This window comes from Tigriopus californicus, chromosome 10, assembly GCF_007210705.1.
Source record: "Tigriopus californicus strain San Diego chromosome 10, Tcal_SD_v2.1, whole genome shotgun sequence".
NCBI classification, from domain to species: Eukaryota; Metazoa; Arthropoda; class Copepoda; order Harpacticoida; family Harpacticidae; genus Tigriopus; species Tigriopus californicus.
The window spans coordinates 6,729,124-6,754,222 of record NC_081449.1 but is presented as its reverse complement, the minus strand read 5'-3'; the positions used below and the strand labels follow the sequence as shown (position 1 = coordinate 6,754,222).

At 41.5% G+C, this 25,099-nt stretch overlaps 1 protein-coding gene across 2 annotated transcripts; it reads right to left on the bottom strand.

The window, feature by feature from the left end:
- Positions 1-13,343: 13,343 nt before the first annotated feature.
- LOC131888598 (uncharacterized) lies at positions 13,344-17,311 on the bottom strand. Of its 2 annotated transcripts, XM_059237499.1 has the most exons (3): positions 16,308-17,311; positions 14,311-16,180; positions 13,344-13,706 (listed from the first exon to the last, which is right to left on the bottom strand). In XM_059237499.1, exons 2-3 carry the CDS (start codon positions 15,599-15,601, stop codon positions 13,354-13,356), a joined length of 1,644 nt encoding a protein of 547 aa, XP_059093482.1. In that variant the 5' UTR covers positions 15,602-16,180; positions 16,308-17,311; the 3' UTR covers positions 13,344-13,353. The 2 variants fall into 2 exon arrangements, with proteins under 2 accessions (XP_059093482.1, XP_059093481.1); XM_059237498.1 differs by having other exon boundaries at positions 14,311-17,311.
- Positions 17,312-25,099: the final 7,788 nt, after the last annotated feature.

Genomic DNA, 25,099 nt, shown 5'->3' with positions numbered 1-25,099 from the left:
AGGGACGTTTTATCTACTTCTACCTGCCAGTAGCCTTTAACTACATGTAACACTGCAAACCACTTTGGAGTAGTTGGTGGTGTAGATGATGCCAATTGTTTCAGGGTAAGAAACGGGTGAACCAGACGTCTAACATATTCGTTGAGTGCACTGTAAGCGACCACCACTCTAATTGTTCCGCCTGGTTTTGGGACCCAAATTGCCGGTTGACCCATTTCAATGATTCTTCGGCCACTAAATTAATATTGGACTTGAGCATGAAATTCAGTGCTTCCCTGTACTCATCTTGAATTGAATAAGCTACATTGCAAACCGTCATGGTGAATGATGGTGTGATCTCTGCAATTTGTGCCAGTTGGATCTTCATTGGTTTCCCTTTCATTGGCCTCAGCCCAACGGCCGTATCAAACGCTTCAGGATACAAGTCAATCAAGGTTTTTTTATTTTTTTTAAACAAATCTGTAATATGCTCTGAAGCAGATGTTTCCACTGTCGTTTTTAAAATAAGGGGATCCGTTTTTTAGTTTGGGCATCTTGGGGAAGAATGGAAATGTCTCAGGTAGTATGCCAAGTGGGCTTGTGTTATGCCATGACAGAAGTAGCTAGTGCTCAATATCTGGAGTTACAAATGCAGTAATCTTAGCGCGGTATTTATCCAGGTGCCTAAGATCGAGGTCGACTGCTCCAACACAAACCATTTTGGTCCTATTGGGTGCCATTGTTCTTCTCTTACGCGTTGAATCAACTGCAACAGTAAATTTGCTAATCAAATCAAGAGACACCAACGATTCGGTTGCTCCAATGTCTGGCAACATATCTAGCTCAAAGGGGCGACCCTGCATTGGAAGAACCTTGATGCGCGCTCTTGGAGTAGGTTGGTTGGAAAATATGGATTCGACGTGGATAACAGAAGTCTCGATTTCTTCAACTTCAAGGTGTTCTCTTCATTTAATTTAGAACCTTCCATTCGTCCTTTCTGGCCACGCACGCATTGGCAAAGTGAAGGTAGCGGGAACGATCGTGCTAGTTGGAGTCTCTAGAGCAAGTGAGTTTATAATAAACGTTAATCTCCACCGATTAGCTGGCGGTGCTCATTTTTAAATTTGTGACAAACTGTTAGAAAGGTTTGGAGAGAGAGCCTAAAGGCTATTAATATCGTGTTAGGTTAGGTTGGGTTAGGTTTGGTTTGATGAGGTTAGGTTAAGTTTAAAAAAGTAGCACCGCCAACTAATCGGTGGAGAATAACGTTTACGTGAGTTTATTTCCTTACAATACTTACAGCTGCACACAACTTGAGGCTTGCTGGGGTACCGTATTGGTAGAGCATCCGCTTTCCAATTTGCGAATCCTGGTTCGATCCCAGGCTTGCCAAGTCCAAGCTTCTCTGTGGTATGAGTTGCTGCTTTAACAGCTTAAATGGGCGAACCTGCGGTCATTCCCGAGGGTGAGGTAATAATTAATGCTGGGCTGTGATGACGAAGCGGGAATATCGCTCAATTGGTACACCCATCATTCAGATGGCAGGCCGAGCAAGCAGGCAGATCTGACTTCGTAACAAACAAAACAAAATTACAACTGCACTTGGCAAGGGTCGGCCTTGAAAGTTAGAATTGAGTTAATACAAGGGATGGAGGAATCAGAGGTCAAGACAGTCAGGGGCTTGACGATGACGCTGGGGGCCCGGGAGCGTTGAGGGCGCCGGGGGCACTTGTCCATGACAGGTGGCATTGTGGGTGGTGGCAATGGGCGTAAAACCCGGTGATTGCGGATGGATCTATGGCCATTGTCAAAGAGGATGGTGTGGGATTGCTCATTGACTTGATTGACAACATTCCCGCAGTCAAGCCAACACTTGAACAACGGCATGATTGCTGGAAGTGGGCATGGGCAGCAGGGGGGTGGTGATCTCGCCGATGGGTAGTGGCGGCTGCTGCATACTTGGCAGCAAAGGCGGCCAGGTTTGGCAAGGGTGTGTCCAAGCAGAGGACCAAAGAGCACAGGCGGCGACCCAAGGCAGGCCGGCAGTGAGAGGGAGGCAACGTCATGCCACAAACTGCCAGTGAAAATTTTGACCCGTTATAGAGCACTTTTTGAAGAGGCGCTTCATCTCGTGAACTGACACCTCAGCAAGGCTGCTAGACTGAGGATGGTAGGGAGATGAGGTCTCCAACTTGATTGCGTGAGGGCAGCAAAACTCCTCAATCTCGGCACAAAACTGGGGCAACCCATCAGCGCAAATGGTGGCAGACGCTCAAAAGATGTGAATGCGTGACTCAGAAAGTCCACGATCTTTTTGTTGGCTGTGGAACGTGGTTGTTTCAGAAAGGGGTAGCTGCAGAAGCAGTCAAAAAAAGGAAAAAGTCCTTGCCCTCAAAGTGGAAGAGGTCTGCTTTGAGCTGCTCCATGGGGCCAGCAGCCACTGTAACATGCTCAGGTTCAGTGAGTTAGGACAGGTGGACAGACAAGTAGGCTTGACATTGTGCCACATGCTGCTGCACTTCATTGCGTAAGCCAGGCCAGAAGAGCATCTGGCTGGCGTTCCGCACTGCATTGGCGACAGAGAGGTCATCATTGCAATGAGCTGGTCAAACTCAAGGGCATGGACCTTGAACCAGGCAAAGGCTGAGTCCTTTTTGAGCAAGGCTTGGATGTTTGGGGTGGCCTGGGCAATGTCAGGGGCAAACATGGCCAAGCAGGGAGCGGACCTGGGCACTCTTGTGAGGCAGGGAAAGCCATGAGCGCCTGTAGGCGGGCCTGATCAGGCGTAACACCATTGGGAGAAATGATGAGGCCAGCAAATTTGACCTCTTAAGCAATAAAGAACCTTTTCCGGGAAAGCTTGAGATTCAGCAACAAGCTCTCTGCAAGACAATGCAGGCACAGGAGCAGGCCTGTTCCTAGGAGAAGGCCTGCACCAGCATGTCAACGATCTTGAGCAAGAATGTTAGGTCATTGAAGATGGGGTCGGTTTTGAGGCCAAAGGAGTCGCGGGGCGGGAGCACTCAACAGGTGCTGGCTAGGAGGGGTCAGCACTGGTGTGCTAGTAGCAGAAGCAGCTAGGCAGCCAGCCTCAGATACAGGATGAGAACTGGAGAGTGAGGCCAAAGTGGCAGTGTTGTCCACAATATTGGTGCGGGTGCATCAATCTCACAAGAGAAGGTGGAGCACTTGGCATTGTGCCCGGTGGTGGGGAGGTCGGCAAACTAAACTGACTCAGATATGGAGTCAAAGTGGTTGGCAATGCGGACGTCATAGATGGAGATGAGCTCTGGTAAGGCAGCCAACTCAGAAGTGGTGGCGGCTATGGGCCCTAGTAGCAGTGATGATAGTTGCGGTGCTGTTACCGCAGTTTGTGATTTTACCCTTGAGAGATGAAGCACTTTTACGTTGGTTGTTGATCTCGGCAAGGACTCCGGCGCAGACGGCCTTGAGGACGGCGGTGTCCTCAGGGTTGTTGGGATCCATGGTGGGGGGAGCAGTGTAATCCAACAGTTTACAATTGCGCCATAATAAGTGAAGTTGGAGTCTCTAGAACAAGTGAGTTTATTTCTCTTCAATACTTACAGCTGCACTTGGCATACAGACAGGAAATATGAATTGGGGTTTTCGCAAGGTTGCTTCAGGCCTTGAGGTTGCGTACTAAAACCCTGAACACATAGGATGCAAAAATCCCATTGATCTCAAAGTCTGCGTGGAAATTCCACTCTATTTCACTGGCATTCCATCAATTTCAATGATATGACTTTGGAACTTTTCGGATTAAAAAAACATATCCTTCAGTTTGGTCTCCTGGAGTACCAATTTGCCCATGGCCAAGATGTCGGCTCCAGTATTGGCACAGAAAATCACTAACCGGTTTTGACATGGCGTGACAAAGAGACGGTAAAACTTTAACTTCAATCTCATTGCACCTTAAATCCTTTCCACCCCTTGAAGTAACTTGCAATTTGACGGAACCAACACAAGTTTCAGATGAGCACTTGGCCATCTTGACATTCTTGGTTTGACACACCTTGTCCCAATGTCCAATTTGATGACAAACTTGGCATTTGTCCTTTTGAGCCGGGCACTTGTCTTTTGGATGGGCGGAGAGTCCACAAAATCCACAAGGAAGTTGATGAATTGGTCATTCCCTTGGCTCCCTGACAAGACGTTTCTATTTACCAAATACAGTGGTGAGTTTCGTCAAAGGTCTTGAAGTTCTTCTACATGAGATGGCCTCTATCCAACTCACTCTTCATGGCCTGGAGCAATAACACAATAAGAAGTTGGTCTTCAATGATATGGGCTAAATTGGCAAATTTTGCCAATTCCTGAATCACATTGCACAAGTTGGTGTAGTCTTGTCCATCCGTCTGTCTCACTTGGAGAAGATCATGCATGTCCAAGCAAACATTGCGGAAGCTCCTCAGGTAATCTTTGATGATGCTCAAAATGTCATCTACTTCTCAACCACTGTCTGGTCAAATGTCCAAAGAATGATGAACAATCAGAAGGAAACCGCGACTGCAGCATTCCCACATCAAGGATACTTGAGTTGTGTGGTCTCGTTTTGGTAAGGCAATCAAATTGGAATAATTCCTCCAGAAAGGACACTATTGAAGAAATGACCACAAATTTGTGTCTTCTTCCAAGATAGGTGACCACTTCACATTTAGATTGGGGAGACCAGAAGGTGAAGGTTGAGAAGGAGGAATCGGCAAAGCTTGAGGTTGGGAACTCAAAAAGAGATTGATCAAAATTTTGACGAAAACCTCTGACTTTGAGGCCCGCTTTGTCGAAATTGTCCTCATGGGCTTCCAGGTCCTTGTTGACTTCATTGTCATCTGCATTTGGATGACACATCACCACCTCTTCTGCATCCTGGAACTGATTGAGTTTCAATTCCCATGTCAGAAGTTTGAGTTCCAAAAGGTAGGGGTCAGTACCATAAACATGAGTTTGAATAGCATCAAGAGCTGCCTTTTTTTGCTCGTGTGGTTACTTATCTGAAACCTTTTTGTGAGGACTTCAAGTTCAATTTGGATTCAGCGGCCTTACGTCACAAAATGCCAGCAAAATGTAAACAAGGTTTGTCATTGGTTGAAAATGTGGGTAAGCAAAGTCTGAGGAGCAATGAGAGCAATCCCTGTCAAAGTAAAAAGGGCGGGAAATTCAAACTGAACGAAAATCGTCATTTTCAAGGTCAAAGTTTCATATGTTCCAGTCAATTATTTTGACGAAAAATGTTACTACAACACGACATTTTTGTACCCATTTCAGAATCAATCACACTTAGAATCCTTTTTGCATCAAACTCTGGGCTTCTGGGCTAGAAGGAAAAGACCTTCATACCAGTACATAAATCTCAAGCTAATGTTGGCAAACCCTTTATGTGCTGTATACTTGGATGATGGCCCAAATGCAAAAAAAAACTCCAAATTGCCCCTAAGCTAGATTGCAAAGTTTTCATTGAATGATCATTTAACAAATAAAAATTAGTGGCTAACATTAATACAAAAATAGAATGTTCTATTTATCATGATTTCACTTAAGAATTTGCCAAAAGCAAAGGTAGTCAGTCACCCTTGGAAAATGATTAATTTTCGATAAACGTTATTCTCCACCAATTAGCTGGCGGTGTTCATTTTTAAATTTGAGACAAACCATTAGAAAGGTTTGGAAAGAGACCTTAAAGGCTATTAATATCGTGTTAGGTTAGGTTAGGTTTAAAAAAGTAGCACCGCCAAATAATCAGTGGAGAATAACGTTTACCTGAATTTTCGAAGCTGCCGACCTCCAATAGGGGCTCTGCAGTTTCGAAAATGAATCATTTTCCAAGGGTGACTAATTTTGCTTTTGGCCAATTCTTTAATAAAGTCATGTTACGTGAAATATTCTTTTTTGTACTAATCTTAGCCACTCAATTTTGTTTGATAAATGATCATCAAATGAAAAAAGCGACAATCTCTTTTGAAATCTAGCAGAGAGGCAATTTGGAGGGTTTTTTGCATTCAGGCAATCATCAAGTTTTCAGTACATAAGGGATTTGCCGACATTAGCTTGAGATTTATGTACTGGTCTGAACGTTTTTTCCTTCTAGCCCAGAGTATGCTGCAAAAGGGATTCTATTTGTAATTATTGATGCTGAAGCGGCTACAAAAATGTCGTTTTGAAGCAACATTTTTGAACAAAATTATTGACTGGAACAAATGAAACTTTGACCTTGAAAATGACGATTTTCGTTCAGTTTGAATTTCCAGCCTCTATTGTCTTTTTTCTTTGACGGGGATTGCTCACTCCTTTGACGTTACTAACCCGCAGTTTCAACCAATGACAGACCTTGTGTACATTTTGCTCGCATTTTGTGACGTAAGGCCGCTGAATCCTAATACTACTACCTCACAGTTATCCATAATCTACGAAAGGAATTTCCTTGCCTCGAATTAAACCACGCACAGATGTTCCCACATCCAAAAAGATGATCTCTGTCAACGGGATAAGGTCTGACCAACACTCGGGGGATTTAAAGGATGAAATTCACCAATTAGAATATCAAATGCATGTAAATTGCGATCCCAACCACACGTAGTCGGCTACCGACTGCGTCACGGAATGATTAGTGCCGTGGCTAAACGATATAAGATTTATTCGGGAAGTATGAAGATAGAACCGTACGGTAGCAAGGAAGAAATTAAGATGTGGAAGTCGTGAGGAGAGAGAGAAGAAGAGTCGTGAGTAATCATGTCGGAACTATCGTGGATCAACCTGACATTACCAATTACTTTTCAAGATTCTTGTTTTTCAGGGACTTATAAATGGACTTGAATTTCGTTTTGACGGCGTTTTGACGAGTTGGAATGAAGACCTGATTCAGTGCAATCGTCAAGCAAGGAAAATCTTTACAATAAAAAGGAGTTTAACTTTCTGTACATGAGAGCCAGCCAGTTATCCTTTGTACAATTCCAATTCAGTTTGCAACGCAAGTTTATTATCGTCATATTAAGCAATCACGGTGCCTCACAATCAGGTATCCGATTTTCAAACGTTGTCTTGGAAAACTTGGAGTGATCCGAGTCAGTAATGTCGGCCAAGGGCGTCCATCTGCTCTTTTTATTGGCCGCCTTGTAGCAGTACACCTTACACCTCTTCATTAATGCAACAACGACCCTTGTACCAGCCACACCTCTCACCGGCCCTAAACACAAAATGAGGTTAGATTAGATGTAGTAGACGAACAGGCAACTCATTGGTCTTACTTGCCACACTCGACGGGTTGACAGACTTTAAAGCCGTCGCGCCATTGGTTGCATTGCAATGGCACGTGGGTGCAATTGTCATTAGTTTGGCAAGGACCGCCTTGTTTCACTTTTTCGCAACGGGCCCAGGCCAAAGCGATCGATCCCAATGGCAAGAGACAACACGATAACTTGAATGTTCATCTGAAAGTTGGCCAAAATGCATGGAGGTTTCAGTTGTTTCCCGTTCAAGAAATTAGTCCTTGGGTAAAAGCCGAGTCAATGTAGTTCAGTTGAATGCAGCCCATGCTTGGTCTATGCAATTGATACGTTCCTGGTTTGTAGCAATCAAATCTGGGATTAATCTTCAGGTATACACAGGTTCCTGAATGCAAACAATTCATCTAAGAGCTCGAAATTGAGAGAACGAATCAGGACTTAATGGTTCTGAGTACAGGGCTAGTGCTGACTCTTCGAATCTTGGGCACATAGCCTTTGCAGTAGTCGCGGTGTTTAGGGGCAGTGCAGATTAAAGCGTTTAACCTTACAAAGATGGCCGGCATATTCGAAAAGCTCCTGTAAATTGTCGTCCTATGCTGATGATGCAAAATTATTTTGCGGTAGGAATGGTCAGAATTCCGGTTGTCTGAAAGATGTCCTAGACAAAACCTACTCCTGGGTTGCTGAGAGTAACATGGCCTTGAATGGGATGAAATTCCGCTCAATGACCTTTGGGTCGACTCCATTTAGCACCTTCAAACATTCCAGAATCGTAAGAACAGTGGCTAGTGGGAACAATGAGGTCCAATTCTCTTCTTTCTAGGACTCTTTCATTGTTCAATTTGCTGCCCTCAAATATTTGAAGGGAATACATAGGCCCAATTGATCAGGTAGCATCTTTCAAGTTAGACTTGGGCAAATTTTTGACTAAGATTCCTGATCAACCCTTTATTCAAGGACTAGCCAGATGCGCCAACTCTAATTTGTTGGTCGATCAAATAACATATGAAAATAACAGTTTAAAAGTTAAGTAAAATGAATAAATTTTGCGTCTTGAATTGCTGGACTTCCAATCCCAGTAACGGTAAGAAAGTCCGCAAAAAATACAGAGTAGTAGTAATTTTGTTTCACAGTCTTTGATGTTCAACCACGACCGATTATGATTAAGATAATAGGGATTTAAGAAGTGAGTGCAAAATATATTTTCATGTAGCACACTTTAATGGCTGTAAGTTACATATATCTTCTGAGTGATTTAAAAAGATAAGTGCATGTCACAGGAGCCTGAGCAATAAATGTTTCAAAGCGTTGGTTTTGGTTTGGGTGGGATTGAAAGGCCTATCTCTAACCACATAAACAAGGCCAAAATGTAGATGTAAAAAAACTGTAGCATTCATACAGCTGCAACTAAGAAATAGGACTCCATGATTCATTAAAGCCTCTTACACTCATACTTGTAAACAAAGCCACATTATCTAACTATACAGGGCACCAATTCATTGTTTTATTATTGGAGTCGAATAAGAAGCCTTTTTTCTTCTATGCAAACTCTAAGAGGAAAATAAAACACCGAACAACCTGAGCTAGCTTCAGCAGGGATGAAATTTGCCCTGATTCCACAAGCAGGGCATCATGTAAAGAAAAATCAGGAGCAAGAACCTGTGAGCATCTCATCAGAAACTGAGATGTCACCATTAGAACCAAGCCTCTAAGGCATCCTCATCTTAGGTCATTAGATCTTTAACCGCTCAACTTGACTGGCCTCACCAAACTCATGGGAGTGACTGATGAGCTATTGCCACTAACCTCTTTGTTGAGTTGAAAACACTACATAGAAACTGATTTCCGTGCATGTCGATCATAATCTCTAGATTGCCCCAAGCTTCACATGACTAGAATAGTGACGTGTTAAGTACCAGCTCAGATTTCAGCTGTGTGAGCAAGCCATGCTGCTCCACAATCGCGGCAAGAACTACCATGATTGAAGCTCATTCAGTGCTTCCAACTCTGAATTCACAGAATTTTTTACCATTTTGGGACACCGTTTATTAATTACTTTAAACTATATGAATCTAAAACTACCTGAATCAAGACCAGCCATTCTAAACACCGGCGGCCACTTTTGACCACCTTACAGCAATTTCTGCCATTTTTGCCACTTTCTACCATTTTCTGCCATTTTCAGCCACTTGTGGCAGAAATTCAATTAATCTCGAGTTTTCCCGTCACTGCCAGCAGCACAGAGCCTAACGCCCAACATACATTGCGGGCGTCATTGGCTGTACCTGGGGGCGCCTTGGTATACAAACACTGAGGAGAAGGAACGCAATTGGCGCTTGAACCAGGGATGAGAAATCATTAAAAGCCATTTTTGAACAGGTGTCAGAAAGTGGCAGAAAATCCTTCAAAGTGGATTTTTGGCAATGAGGATATAACTTGGATGGGAAATTGCACAGACTTCTAGAAATATGGAATACGAACGAGCTTGCCAGCAAATTGGCCTGCTCTTGGTCATAGCCTTTCTGAACCACTTTTTGAATTAAAGTAATAAAATAAGAAACGTAGATCTCTTCAATTAACGGTAGGTCAATTTTATATAATTTACTTGCAAAGTTGATCGTTTCAAAGTTATGTTGTCAAAAGCTTATGTACCTGACCAAGAGCAGGCGGAAAATTCAAATTTTATGTAGTGTTTACAACATAACTTTGAACATGTTTCCTGAGTTCCCTAAGCATAGGTTTAGGCTCAAACTTGGCTGAGTTCATCTATTCAACAAGATCTTGTGGTCATATGAAGTTCTTATTTGGAATAAGATGAGCGGTTTAGGAGCTAGGATATTTTTGCTTCCGTTTGCAGTCCATATCTCTAGAAGTCCGTGGAAATTATTAAAAGCCATTTACGACCACCTCGCAGAAAATGGTGGCAGAAAGTGGCAGAAATTCCTTCAAAGTCGAATTTTGCCATTGCTAGCTTGAACAAGACAAACCAAACAATTAAGATTGGCACTGAAACAGAGCACAAGAAATCCATCGATGGCTCAAATAGAGTCATCACGGCTGAGGAGCATTGACACATTGCAACAATCGGTGGCAATTGGGATCACCTCCCAATTGCCGCCTCAATTCTGTGGGAACTTCCGAATTTATGGGCATCATCGACACAGGGGCCCAAGCAAACGTGTGTCTTGTGTGGGCAATCAATAGCCATGACAGGAGCACCATTCAACCAACCAATGTGTCCATTTGTCCCTTTGGGAGCACACCAATCCACCCAGTTGGGGTAATTATCTAACAAACCATATGGCGGGGAAAATCCGTGATGACGGAATGGCTCATAGTGCATGACTCTGCCTTAGGGCCGAGAATCAATCCCATAGCTTCTAAGTCCTTAGCCTTGTCCCTAGTTAAATCCCACCTTGGTATCATGTCGGGAACAGGGAAACATGAACCGCATCACCAACGCACAAGCAGAACTGGCCAAGATGTGCTTCAGAGGCTTGGTGGGGTTCTTAAAAGAAGATGAGGTCCAACTTTAGCTAAAAAGGGACGCAAAACCATTCATTTCACCACCCAGATCCCACCCATATTACCTTCCAACATGAAATAGAGACCACCATCTCTCAAATACTTGAGGATGGGGTGATTGAACCCCATGAAGGTCCGGCGGAGTGGATCGCAAACTTAGTGGTGGTTTTCAAAGATAGGGGACAAATCAGGATCACGGTCAGGAATGGGAAAACGCGAGAGAGACCAAATTTCTGCCACCATTTTATGCCAGGTGGTAGAAAATAGTTTTTAATAATTTCTCATCCCTGGGTATTTCACATGGCCTGTTATTCATTCCGGGGGGTTCCATCGTTTCTGCGCCTCAGGTGGGGTCAGTGATGGGAAAACTCGAGATTGATCAAATTTCTGCCACTTTCTGCCACAAGTGGCAGAAAATGGCAGAAATGGCAGAAATTGCTGTAAGGTGGTCAAAAATGGCTACCAGTGTTTAGAATGGCTGATCTTGAATCTAAAAGATGTCAAAGACAAGAAGGATCATTTGGGTTGGATAAGTTTTTCAAGTGTCCTTTGCTACACAGCATATGGATATAGCTTTGGCTGAAATGCAAATGTTCCTCAAATATTGATATTTATACTGTTTGATGGTTGATTGAATTGATAACAGTATCCATAGACCACTTGCAGTATCCAAGGCCTAGCCACAACACTTACACTTTTTTCACACTCATCAAAATGGTTATTGAATACGTTATAACTTTTTTTGGATGCAATCGTCGTCATTTTGACTTTAAAAAGTTTGGGCCCAATGGCGTCCCTGACTCAAATCGATTGTGGCGGCAAAATTCAAACTCGATCACACTCCAATGACGTTTAGTGGTTGTATCTCACATTATGCAAAATACCCATCCCAACGTGTCAAAACTACATACAGGTAGGCTTAAAAATTAACGGAAGTTATCGTAAATACTAGAAAAAGATGATTTAGAATAATACAAAGAATTCTATTTCTGCCATTTTTGGCCATTTTCTGCCATTTTTGCCATTTATTTTTGACCAATTTCTGCCATTTTCTGCCACCAATTTGTGCCAGGTGGTAGAAAATGGCTTTTGATAATTTTTAAAACGTTGTTTTTGTGGGAAAAAATCCCTTTTTTGTACCTTTTGGCATTTTTCATGCTCACTTGTTAAAACGGAAGGGTTAAGATGGTTTTGGTTGCTGTTGCAGTGGGTTTAACTTTGAAAAACTGAAAAGAAGCTGGAAATATGGCTTTACATATGGAGAACCCTTTTGACAAGATTAAAAAACGGTCACTTCACACCAAATCCACCGCTAACTTAATTGACAAAAATTCTGACGACACGTAACTTCTTGTTTATCTTACAAAAACATCCATTTGTTTTATTGCTTTGGTTTTTTTGAAGAGATGAGAAAATATGATACTATGTTTTGAGCACATGTTGAATTCAATTTACATTTTTTCATCTTTTTTCGAAACAAATTTTGCTGGCTTTTCACGTTCTCAAGGCTATTTTGGGGGTACCTTTTTTACCTTCTTGTCAATTTTTTTCACCTGTTTTGTTGATTTTCCTACCTTTTTCCGACGTCTAATTTCGAGGCTTGTTCTGGTGTCTACAGACTGTTGAAATTCAGTTGATTACAAAACAGAGCACTGTTTTGCAATTTCCTGAATTGATGGCGAATAATATTTTAAACGACAAAATTCTAAATTTTGGGTCCCCATCTTGCTACCTTTCGATAAAAAGGATTACTTTATTTAGACGAAGCATATTATCTTAATCAGAATCTTGACTCGAGGTCTGATTTGAAGGGTTGATTAAGTTCATTGCTCTAAGTTTGTGAGTTGTTGTGCCTTGGTGAGTTTATCTAAATTTCCTTAATTTGCCAAATTTGCATCCAAAACCGACATCCCTTTTTAGAACATGTACCAGTTGATAAGAGCATCCATGATGATCTAATGATCTAATTACAACGGAAATAACGTGCGTATTGAATTACTCAAAAGAAAAATGTCATTCAATTTTTTGAAACAGAATGATGGAGAAACTAATTTTTACCTAATAAAGAGGGAACGGGACATGAACAGTTATGAGGTCCTCCCAAATTTCAAAAAATCCTTGAAATAAAATCACTTTACAACTTTTACCTGAGTTCACAGAAAATGCTAATTACCAGTAAAACGTATTGCAATTTCCGAGTATCTCTGGGCTAAACAAAGACATTAGGGTAAATAAGATCAATTTTCGCATTAGATAAAAGCCTGCCTTGGGTAATGCACAATGAGAAAAAAGGAACAAGTCGCAATCCCAATGATTCTCCTTACCTTCTTGTTTTTAAAGTCAGGGCTATGTCAATGAAAGACATGCCCAAATTGTTATCTTATTTTAAAGGTTTCGTTTGAGTTGTATAATGATTTATTTTTCGTTCAAGTAATCAATAACTTCGATCTAGCCTCATTCGTGTTATCCATGGTCTTTCTATGCAGTTGGAAGTTTTAATACTACTATTTGTGACGTCTCGACTCCTAACGATTTCATACTTTCTTTCCCCTAATATGCGTAGATGCATTTTCAGACAGAGGTGCTCTTCTTAATCAAGCCTCATGCTTCACTAGTTATTATTGGCTAATAGCATATCGTTTTCGCATTTCTTCGAGGACCCCAGGTTAGCCTTGGTAGCTTGCTTTCCGTCAGCGTACCATTGCCATCTCCTCTTCTTTGTCACCCAAATTGCCAGACCCATTAAGAGCAGAACCCCAAAAGCACTTCCCACTGAGACCCAAATGTAGATTGTTCTCATTCTTCCTTGGCGTCGTTGGCGTTGTTCTTCTTCAAGGCGACCATTACCGTCCCCAGTATTATTGGAGTTGGTGGTTGTTGTGGTGGTAGAACTGGTGCCACCAGCATCACCTCCAATCCCTTTGTTGGATAAGGAGAGTGTTCGATTTTGAGGCAGATTCCCATCTGAAAATAAGGGCAAAGATTTGAAGACACTCACTCGAGGCAATCGGTTGGGGAGGCCGTGAAAGGAAAGTAGTATTGCAGTCAATTTTGGGATTGAAACGATGGAGGGATTTTGAGAACGAACGTTGAAAACTAGTTTGGGCTCAGAGATCGAAGGTCCCTAAAGATAATTGATACAAGTCGTAAATTTTCCGAAGCTGGCGTAATTCCAGGGGAGCTTATCCCAATTTTTATCTCTGGTCAATCTACGTCACCATTATTTGGACTTGTCATGATTCCTCGGATGCCAATGGTAACTTCAAGCAAGCGTCTCGTTGAATTGGTAGATTCCTTAGGCTCCTTGTTTCTAACTTTGAATGCACTGGCCTCTGATTCCATTCCAAATGACTTCGATGGGTGCTTCTCAATCTTGGCAGAGGACGTTTATCGGATTACCTGGTCCTTTGACTTAGATTGCGGAGCTTTCAGAGCTCCCCTCGAGGAGGTGGGCAGACTCTAATCTCCCTCGAGTATTCATTAGAACTACTGCCCGAACTTGAACATGTACATGATGGAGATCAAGGTCGAGGACTGCTTTCAGTGAACATGCCAAACGACTAATTACCTGGCTCGATCCATATGTCGGGATGATTAAGATCTTGGCCATCGCAGAGCGTCCAGCGAGTGGTCGCATACCGCTCCCCAGGTTGGATGGTGGCTCCTTCATCATTGATGGGGGTGACATCAATTAAATACTCGGTGCAGCGTTGAAGATTGGACATAACTATGAGCTCATTGGGCTCTTGAAAATTGAGTTCATGTATGCTATTGGTGCATCTTTGAGAGTTTGGAACAATGTTCGTGTCGTACACGTAGAGCTCGGTGGAAGCCTGTTCGTCTTCAGACTCATCTGAGAACTCTCCGTCCTCATCTTCGTCCTCCACCTCCACGATACTCTTTTCGGCGCCAGAGCCGTTTTCTAGATCCCAGACTTCGGCATTGGGTGTATCCTGGACACTCTGACGAGTCAAGAGTTTGGACCTTTTCTGACTAGATGACACGGCTTGGTCGCAATGGGTAATTCGCCAATGCTTCACAAGCGCGGCTTTCTGACAACCAAGTTGACGAATATTGAGACTCAATCGATCGTGACCTGGCACGATGTGCAGGATTGGTTCGGGTAGAGTTTTGACATCATAGAATGACCAAAGTACAACTCCGTCAGATGCTTCAGAGCTGACCAAATCGATTTGAAAGACTGAACAAGGACTGAGGTCAAACAGACGGACCTCGATCTCGCCTCGAACGGCCACCGATTGACACTGTTCTTTTCCGTCACTCGATCGGTCAGTGCAAGCGCGAATGTACCAGTCTTGTGTCACAGAGTTGCAATTCGGAGGCCATTTTACCACCACTGACTTGGAATAAAGCTCCACCCAACCCCGATGAGCGGCTGGCCAAAACTCCCTGGAGCGAGAAGAAATCATTGGGACCCCACCTTCGGTGAGCAGCACTGCCAATTTGACAGAATACACTTGACAATTGTCGGTCAAGTTCTTGGTGAAATTGGTCTGATCGTTGGATAAGGGCGGCGACATCTCGACCGTTTGGCTCACGCTTTCACGCTTGTAACGAGTGGTGCCGATGGCACTGGGACTGAATTCAACAAAGTACTTGTTCACACAGGATGGGTCGAGGAGCTGGTGGATGTGGTTCCAACTCACTCTGACTTGAATATTGGTGTTCGTAAACGTATTGAGATCTTCATTATTTGGAATTATTAGATACTCTGGATTGTTCATGTCCAAAATAGTCTGGACAGAGTTGCGGCAATCTTTGGTCACCAATGAGATCACAGGATAGAATTGGAGCAGGACTAATGTGCCTACAATGAGGCTTTCGTGTTTGTAATTCATCTTGGCCCCAATGTTTATTCGATTTCTCGAGTTCGTTCAACAGGGAATTTCGTTGAATTTCGTTGAGGGAACAACCTCAGACAGAGCTCTCGTCTCACTTCTCCCTTGGCTCGGCGGGTTTCTTATCCTCACTTTGCACCTCTTTCTTAGGGCAATCTCTATTTTTATGGCCACGGTGTTCTTTAGACAAAGTTGTCGCGTCGCCCTTCATGATGATGATGATCAAACAAGTTTTGGAACGACTTCCGCGCTTGGCTTGACAGTCGATCACCTTTTTCCTTTGGCTTTTTTCGAAATACCCAAACAACAAAGTCTGAATCGCGTGCCTCGACGAAGGCTGTCTGTGTGCCGTGCTTGGGAGGTTCTCTTCTGTCTGTTAGAACTGAGCCCGTGGATATCTGGTAGGCTTATACGCATATAGCTAATTCGCGCTTCATGCAGTGATTTCTCAAGTTTCCCACGTCTTTGCTGAATACTCTTGGACTTCACTGGGCTGGCCTTCTCTCCTGAGTTTCGGGCTTGGGAACACAAAAATGGACCAAGTGTTTACTTTTCGTGGCAGACAAGTTCGGAAATTGGCTGAAAAAAGCTTCATAATAATTGCCAGTGAGTCAAAACGTCCATAATTTTTGACACAGGCGTCATTTTTCATCTGAATTGACGGCCAGAATGTCGTGAGTCATTTTCATTTTCAAATGAGCTTTACCCAGACGATTTGAAGCCAGACAGATGAGGGCGTAGTTTAAAGAGGTGCGATGTGATTTCCGTCTTTATCTTTCAGTTTTGACAATGGAAATTAGAATCATCCTTCGTCCTCGCTTATGGTCTTGAAGATGGATGAAGCGTGCATTGAGACTCGTTGGCACCAACAGAGAAGTAAGATATAATCCTGAGATGTCAAGACGATCTTGTCACATAAGAATTTATTAGCCGCACGATCAAATGACTTGTGACTTGCGAGACAAGACTCGGACACCCGTGGATATTCTCCAACAATGAACACACGAGTTTATGCGATTTTAAAGACGTGAAAGGATTATCGCATTGAGAAACAAAGGGCTTCTTTCACTCGGCCACTAGGCAACTGATAATCAAAGTTCTATTGTCGAGGTAGCCTTGCATGTAGATTGGCTCGGATGACATGTGTACATTACGTCCTAGACCCATACACACGTATTTTCTGGCTCCACAATCACTGCTCCTATATCTCGACAAAACAAATAAAACTCGAGAAAACAAGGTTAAGTTTCAACAACAACTACTGCGACTGCCGCGACACAAGATAATTTTGCAAATGATGGTGCACAAATGGCTGGCTTTGGCATGGAGTCGGATTCGAAACCCTTTTCACTTCAATGAGGAGAGCCTTATCATTTCCGAGATTCAAACGGAGAAAATACTCCAAACGCACACGCACACTCAGTAACGAAGCAAAAAGGATCAAGTGAAACGAACAACAGCAATCCTCCTCGTGCACTCTCGATCATGTGTCGTGTTTGTTCTCCAACTCTTATTTTTTGGTTTGTTCACAAATCAAATTCTGTCCTTCAAAGCCGGTGCTCAAAATGGGTCTGAAAGGACGGGCTTGAAAATGGGCTCCGAAAATGACGGACTCGTAATCACTCTCACCAAGTTTGAAACTCATACTAATTCACCAACCAAGCCAAAATGAAGAGCCTTCACATTCCTACGGGAAGGTCTCCAGGCCCACTAATCTCGAAAAGTAAGAGTGCTGAAGTTCTCTTGCCAAGCCACAAAACGTCGTCGAGTCCTGAGAGCGAGCACGCAGCTATTGAGAGGGGAGCTCGGAGTTAGCCCTTGTTGTTTCCAGTGAACCGTCGGTTGCGACGCATTCACCCTTCGAATGCAGAAGGACCTCTCGCGAGGCGTGGAGGCTTTTTGCGTCATGTCTGACTGTTATTAATGAATGCAGGAATGCCCTTAAACGAGAGCATTTGAAAACGGAATTGGTTGCTGTACGAGAATCCCTGGGCTCTGAAGTTGTCGTGAGCCGTTTAGAGCAGATGCCTGTCAGGAATGTGGCCCCCAAAATGAATCACCTGGGGCACTTTGCGAACGCCTCAGATAATCTCAAAGCCTAGGAATATTAGGCCCATTCCCAATAATCTGGCTCAAAGCGCGCACTAATAGATCGTCCACGTCGCCGTTCCTTATAAAGACTTGATGGATTGGCCTGCATAGGAAATGAGCTTGAGCTCTTGTCATCATGATTTCCATTTTCAAACGCATTGCTAGTCATGATCGTTTTTCTCTTTGTCATTTGACAAATAAATGTCGACCTTAAGGTAAGTGCATTCATGGATGGGGGATTCGAAGCACAAAATACCGCAATTGACGGTGCTCTTTCACAAGAATAGTTCTTTTATGCATTTTCTCAAGACGAGAAAAAAGAAAAGGGCTTGTCCTCTTTCAAGAAATCCTCAGATGTAAAAGAAATTGAGTGAGTGACCCTTTTGATGTCTGTCCATTCCAGGCTCCTGGAAAAGAGCCCGGCTCTCTTTTTTGGTTTGGCCTTTTGTGCTGTTGGTTGTTAATAGATGGAGCGAACCCATGTATGTTGGCGCCTACTAGATTGGCCAAGGTTCTCAAGGTTAGACGAGCCTTTTCGGATATCCTAATGGCACAAAGACGAAACGATGCAGAAGAGAAGAAATCTTAGATCTAAATGGGTCTTCATCGAACTTGTTTTATTGAGCACACATAGAACGTCTAAAATCTACTCATTACTTTTGAACAACGAGTACATACCCCAAATATCCATAAACGTTCTCCAATCTAAAAATCAACTTGCTCCAAATAGCCCTTGCCGAATCAGATCATTATAAATACATTGCAGATTTATTTATTTTAGTGGGCATTTGCGTAGAAGTTCGTAATCATAGAGAGTACGGATCTAGGTGTTGATGCGGGCTTGGACAAATTATTGACCAAAATACCAGATCAACCCTTTATTCAAGGAATAGCAAAATCTGCCAACCCTTATTAGTTGGGGGATCTAATAATTTATGGAAATTACTATAAATGAATCTCTTAATTATTTCCTCTTCAAGTGCTGGGGATTCTCTTACCAGTAGCGGTAAGGAAGTTCAGAAAAACGGTTGCTCATGCAGAACCTGAGGAATATATGCTTCAAAAAATGCCTTAAAAAGTATCGAACATGTATGCTTATTCCTTGATGTTAGCCTTGAACAAATGTTTCTTGAAATTGATTAATCAAATGGAGTCTCACCTTACGATCAGAGATTTTGTTTTGGAATAACATATTTGCAGAACATGATTTGTTAGGTAACAATCCAAGAACTTTTAAACTTTTATAATTTGCTTGAGTTTCTTCGCTTTCAAATGTGCGAGGTTCCTAAGCATTAGCTTATTCCAAGCGTTATAATGTTTTTTATCTTGAATTTGTTGAACTGAGTTTGATAATGATGAAATAAGACAACTCAACGTTTTGTTACTTACTCGAACGATATCATTTGAACATTGAAGGTCTTCGAGTTTGTTTAGTTTTTTAAATATCAACCAATATCTCTCAAGCAATGGAGCAATCAGTCAAAAGTGTCCCATTTTTTCACCAGGCTGGATGGCAATTACTGAGAAAGCGTGCTTTTCTAATCAGCAGGTTGCACACCACATTTTCGCGTAAGGCCCATTTTAATCTGTACTTGGTAGTTTGTGTTTCTTGCACGGAAGAATGCGTACATTATAACTCTTACGTCCAATGTGTATTTGGGACAATCTAGGTCCAACTAACTCAAATTGTTCCCAGAGAAAGCTTAAACACATCCGGAAGTTTGCTTAGAGCAATCTGATCTCATTGTTTGCCAAGGTGATTCGCCATTCAGCGCAAAGCTGCTAGAAAATCAGAGAGTTATCTGCTTACTTCCCTACTTTTACTAAGACTACTATTTTAAGAAAAACAATTGTAAATAATTTTCAAATTTATTGATCATCAAAACCTGAGAAAGCACAATCTGATGTTTTGAATACAAGAAAATGTGCCAAGTAAGAAGCCAACAAGAATCTTCCATTGTCCAGAAAGAACATTTCCTGTTGGCAAAATGGGATCGATTAAGGGTCTCTCCTTTGTATACGTCGTCTTTCCTCCACTCACTTTTCTTTGTTGGGAACAATGATGGTCTTCCTTCTTTTCTAGATACGCGTACTTCTTTGTTGTAGATCATCATTTGAGGCCAGAGAAGTATTTTATGTTGACTGAATTAAGTTTAACCCATTTCGCTGGTTTTCTTGTAGGATTAATTTGGGTGGGTAGGCCCAACTTAAATTATATTGCGGGCAGAAAATCGTGGGATCCTCGAAATCATAAGCAATTGCTTAATATAGAAAATTCCTAATAGTAACAATGACTGAGGGCTGGATCAACTTTTTTCTCTTCCAGATTTGGTAAACCGTACATAGAATGTTATTTTGTTCAAATATAACGCAACAAAAAAGCGCTCCGATGTAAAAGAGAGTCTGCTGAACTTTTTGTACTTTTTGAAGGCTGGCTGAATTTACTAATGTTGAGGTTGCTATGCCGGCTTAGCAAGGTTGAAATAAAGATAGTGAACAAAATGGGTTCAAGTATTGCGCCTTGGGGTACACTCGATACCATATTGTACATCTCATTTAAGACTTATTCCTCTCTAAAAGCCTCGGGAGCAAACAGCTATGTTCTATTTAGTCTCATGCTTTCGTAAAATCAAAATGACGTCGACACAATCATTATGTCGTCAAAATATGCGTCAATTGTTTAAGACCTTTGATTCGTTAAATACAAGAGAGCTCGCTCGCCATGAGATTGATTGGGACCGATCTCCAACCTTGAATAGCGGTACTAAATGGGCAAATTTAAGGCAATTGGGGACGCAAACTGATCTAAGAACCACTGCTAAAGAATGGCAAACATTGGAACGAAAACCATGGAGCATTTTGATAGAAATTTCTACCTTACGCCATCTGGTCCGGGGGAACTTGAGGAACGTGCATGCATATTAACAAAGCGAAATAAAATCGTTTAAACCAGATAACTCTTGTTACATTAGTTGCCTGAGTTAGAGAACACTTTATTGAATTATTCAGCCAAAGGTCAGTACTTCAGAACCTAATTACGAAATATTACATTTTCCTACGAATGGCCCCACTTTCGGCTCAGACTTTTTCTTTATAAAGAAGGAAAAGACCTCAGGCTCAGATTGACCTCTAGCACTGGGATTTGACCCTATGACACCTGGGGAGATGGTTATTGTCTATTTGAGCTGCCCCTTAGACCGCTCGGTTACACTAGCTCATTTGATTTACAACCTTATTTTCTTTCCACAATTTCTCAATCAAAAAGGCTTTGAGTAATATGTAACAACATATAATTCAAATTAGTAATCTTAAAGCTTTTTTGCATTCTTTTTCATGATATTACCCATTTGCCATGCTCTTGGGAATACGTATGTATACCTAGAAATGAATTCGTGCTTTCCTAGAGCTTTCAAAGTGAGCGTCAAACAATTATCAGGTACAAATTGATGATAATCTGAATATTATTCTAAACCTTTATCTAAACCCTTATTCATGTACATGTATCAAAAAAGCTGAGAATTAACATAAATATCTATCACCATTAATGGAAGAAGTTCCTCAATAGATAAGATTAGTTGGTACATTTGACCATAGACCACCGGAACCTTTATGGAGGTATAATGATTAGGGCAAAATATTTTATCTAATAAAATAATTTTTCTTTGCAGACATATTTTCATCTTCTTTATCATCGTCATAAGATAAAACATCATGACCTTACTCTAACCAACACAGGGGAGGAAAGCGGATTGAGGAAATCCCAATTACAGCCATATCTTAAGTGGTGCGTCTGGCAATGGTGACGAGGACCCAAGACCCCCACTGAGGTTTTTGCCTTTACTCCCTCTTTTCCCTCAGAAGAAACAGGTCCTGGCTGGTCCTTGGATGATATCTACGCACTACTATCTCGTTTGGTTGGTGCAAGGAAGAGCCCAGCTGGAATGTTCTGTGGGACAAGGACAATTGAAGAAAACGCCCAAAGAAGTTAGTTGGGTTTGACAACTTACATGTCATGTTGAGATATTTAGACTAGCTAAAAACAGTATACGGATGTTTGCTCATGGCTTGGGAATCTTTATTAAGTTATTCCTTGCCTTGTTATATTTGCTTAAGGCCCTTATTTGCTCTGTCAAGTACTCAAACATATCCAAAACAGTTATTGTTATTCTCACACTCAGCTAATGCCGAGTACAGTGTGCAGTGCCTTTGTGTACTTGACAAGAACAATCGTATTGGAGAAATGGAACCAGAATGAAGGATAACCGTCTGTGAGGCTAGATTCACGTGAGGCATGTTATTTGTTCCAATCGTCTGGTTCCCTTGAGCCCACTAGTCTCTTCACCTTCAACTAACTGATGAATTGAACTTGACATCGAGTTGGAACAACAAGGTAGAACAGAAAGCAAATTCCGGGGGAAGACATGTACATGGGCTATTGAACAACGCTACTTTAGTCTAACGAGCAACTAAGGTGCTACTACGTGTTCTAATCAATCCCAAACAGAATGACTAAACGCTAGAAGGATACCATCCCTCAAGTGATTAACTTTAATCCATACCTCGTTATTTGCCAGTGTTACTGCATTCTTAGAACCACATGCTTATGTCTTGTAAGAAAATTATATCGCTAACAAACGTCATTTTACAGTACTGTACATGAAGGAACATGCTGATCCCTTGCTTGCTCTTCATTGCTAGCCTAAGGAGCTGCTTCGTTCAGTGGATGAGGACAGCAAGGCACCTCAATCGGGAGAACGGGGATCCATCAATCAGATCGACAGCGACTACAGAGAAAGAGAGAGAACCAAGTTCCAAACGAGCCATCATTCGCCTCAGGGGCTCTCTTGGATCCGAATATGCTTAGAGGGCCGAGGGTGGTTGCGCGCTCAGAGACTGTGTAGTCTCCATCAAGGAACAGGATTAAAGGATTTACTCCTCTCTCCGAGGTGTCGATATAACACGTTTACCAGGCTTCTGATCAATCATCATTACCATCGTGTTCATCATCTTGGGATCTGCGCATGAGACAGAACATCTTGGGTGCCTTATGTATTCTGCAAGGCCGATTGTTTTTGCCTATGTACACTTATGATATGAGTTTTAGTGTTTCCAAACCAAATAACCGAAGATTTGAATAGACCAAAGACTTGTTTTTTTTATTGTGTTGGTTGTTTTGGTCATGTTAAGGACTAGACAATCTATCAACTGAAGAAAAACAAGTGAGAATGTAAACGATAGAGCTCGAAACTACTTTAATGTCGCCGTATTCGCTGCATTTTTTATTCTTTTTAAAAAAACTTTTAAACCTGGAGGTTTTGTCAAAATATTGCAAATAATTAAATTCCTGATCAACCCTATATTCAAGGGCTGTCCGGATTCGCCAACTCTAATCCGTTGGTCGATCAAATGATATATGAAAATAAAAGTTAATTAAATGAATAAGTTTTTTCGTCTTTAACTGCTTGGAATTCCATTTCCAGTAGGGGTAAGTAAGTTCTCAAAAAAATCATGATAATTGCAAAGGGTTTTACATCTAGGTGTACCCTGGCCGAGAAATTCGTTCCGTTAAGTCTTTAAATCATATATTTCCAAGGTCGATAGAGTGACAAACATCATTTCATATTATAGCAAATAGAAACGCCCGTCTTTCTCATGTCATTGGGTTTCCTGCATGCAATAATTTCTCACTATTTAGGCGCATTTTTGGCTGTCGATTTTCCATATCTTTTTTAGCTTTCTCTGTAGGTCCTCAGTTGTGGATGAACCGTGGTGATAGACAAAGCATAACATTAAGATCGACCATACATTATTGAAAAGTTATTGGATTTTTTAAGTAACAGTTGTCTGCTGCTAAGATTTCGAGAAATCAATAATAGCAGTAGAAAACATAAAAGCAACAAAGTTAGTCCCGAAAAAATATTTTTTTTGTAAATGACTAATAAAAACATGAAGTCTGTTATAGTGAAATAAACTTATTATTTTATTCAAGAACTAATGACCTATAAATATAATTTCATCATCTATCAAAAAACTATTATGCTCAAAAATTTCTGATGACCTCCCAAAAAATTGTGGTGGTGTCATCACTCTTTTTCAGCCAATAGTTCTTTAGAAAAAAACAATTTTGCTTTTCTCTCAGTTTATTTTGACAATCTGAAAGAAACAACGAAAACTGCCAATTTTGTGTTGATGTTCATGAATAACGTTAACTTTTGAGTGACAATGATAAAATTCGCTTGTTTCACATTGAAATTAAATAATACGTGAAATTGCATTTCTGGGGGAAATCGTCTTTCTTCCTGTAATCTGTTAGCAACCCATTGTTTTCTGTGTTTTTTGGCCCTTTTTAAGCATATTCAATTCTGATTCTTGACGCATAACAAACTTGGAAGATTTTTTGGTACTTTGGTACGAACATTCCCCTTAATCTTATCTATCAGACCTCAAAAGCTCACCATACAAAAATAAGATTAGGTACGTCTTCTATCTACAATACAAAGAAGGCTTTCGCGTCTTCAGTTGTCAACTGATGTTCTAATATGTGAAGTATTTCTGCTAGGGTTTACCTATCCATTCGAGGTTGATAAGTCAGCAGAAAGTCTCACCCAAAAACAGTTTTTTCATTTGCAAAAAAATAGACGGTGAAAAACTCGTCCCTTCAACTAATTACATATCAAGTCTCAAAGAGAGCCATGTAACGGAGAAAGTAGAGAACCCTCGAATTAACACCGTAATTGATATGACAGACATGCGATTTCTTCTTTGAAGACTACTACTTTCCATGGAAAAGGTTGGTCTCAAAAAAAGTTGTTCTAGACTTTATGTGGTATACAGCAAATTAAGATAAAAGGCTTCCCGATTTGATTAATAAAGTTCCCGCCTCATTCCTGCCAAATAAACCAAAGGAAAGTGCCTTGTACTTACAGTGGGTGATGCACGAATCGTGGATTCCATATTGTCTGGTCTCAAACATCGAGGAGAAATCAAAACTTGAGAAACACAGAAACACATTTCATAGGAAGTAGCATGAACTACTGGGCTCTACTTTTCTTATTCCTTCATGGGTCTTCCCGATCCTAACATCAAATGATCACCCAATTTGGTTTGTTTTAGATTTGGCTTACTGGGTGGTCACAAATACGCGCTCGACGATTGCAATGTCTCAGTCATCATAACAGGCAGAAAACATAGAATTTGTTCGCCCATTTTTCGTTAAGATGGAACCTTTTTCTTACTAAAAATTTCATTGCAGTGACTGTTTTTTTGATAAGGCTAAATTACGTTTACAGAATAAACATGTGCTTGAAAAGCGGTTCGCAAGTTCGCGGCCACCCGGTAAATAACGATTCATCGCCGTAAGAGAAATGATCAACTCCCTTTTACTAGTGTTCTCTTTTACTAGAGCTA

What these genes read in the sequence shown, in the direction of transcription:
- LOC131888598 (XM_059237498.1), bottom strand. Translation starts at nt 15,601, where the DNA reads ATGAATTACAAACACGAAAGCCTCATTGTAGGCACATTAGTCCTGCTC. An exon ending in CGACATATGGATCGAGCCAG is followed by an intron (nt 13,707 to 14,310) that starts GTAATTAGTCGT and finishes CCTTATTTTCAG; the next exon opens with ATGGGAATCTGCCTCAAAAT.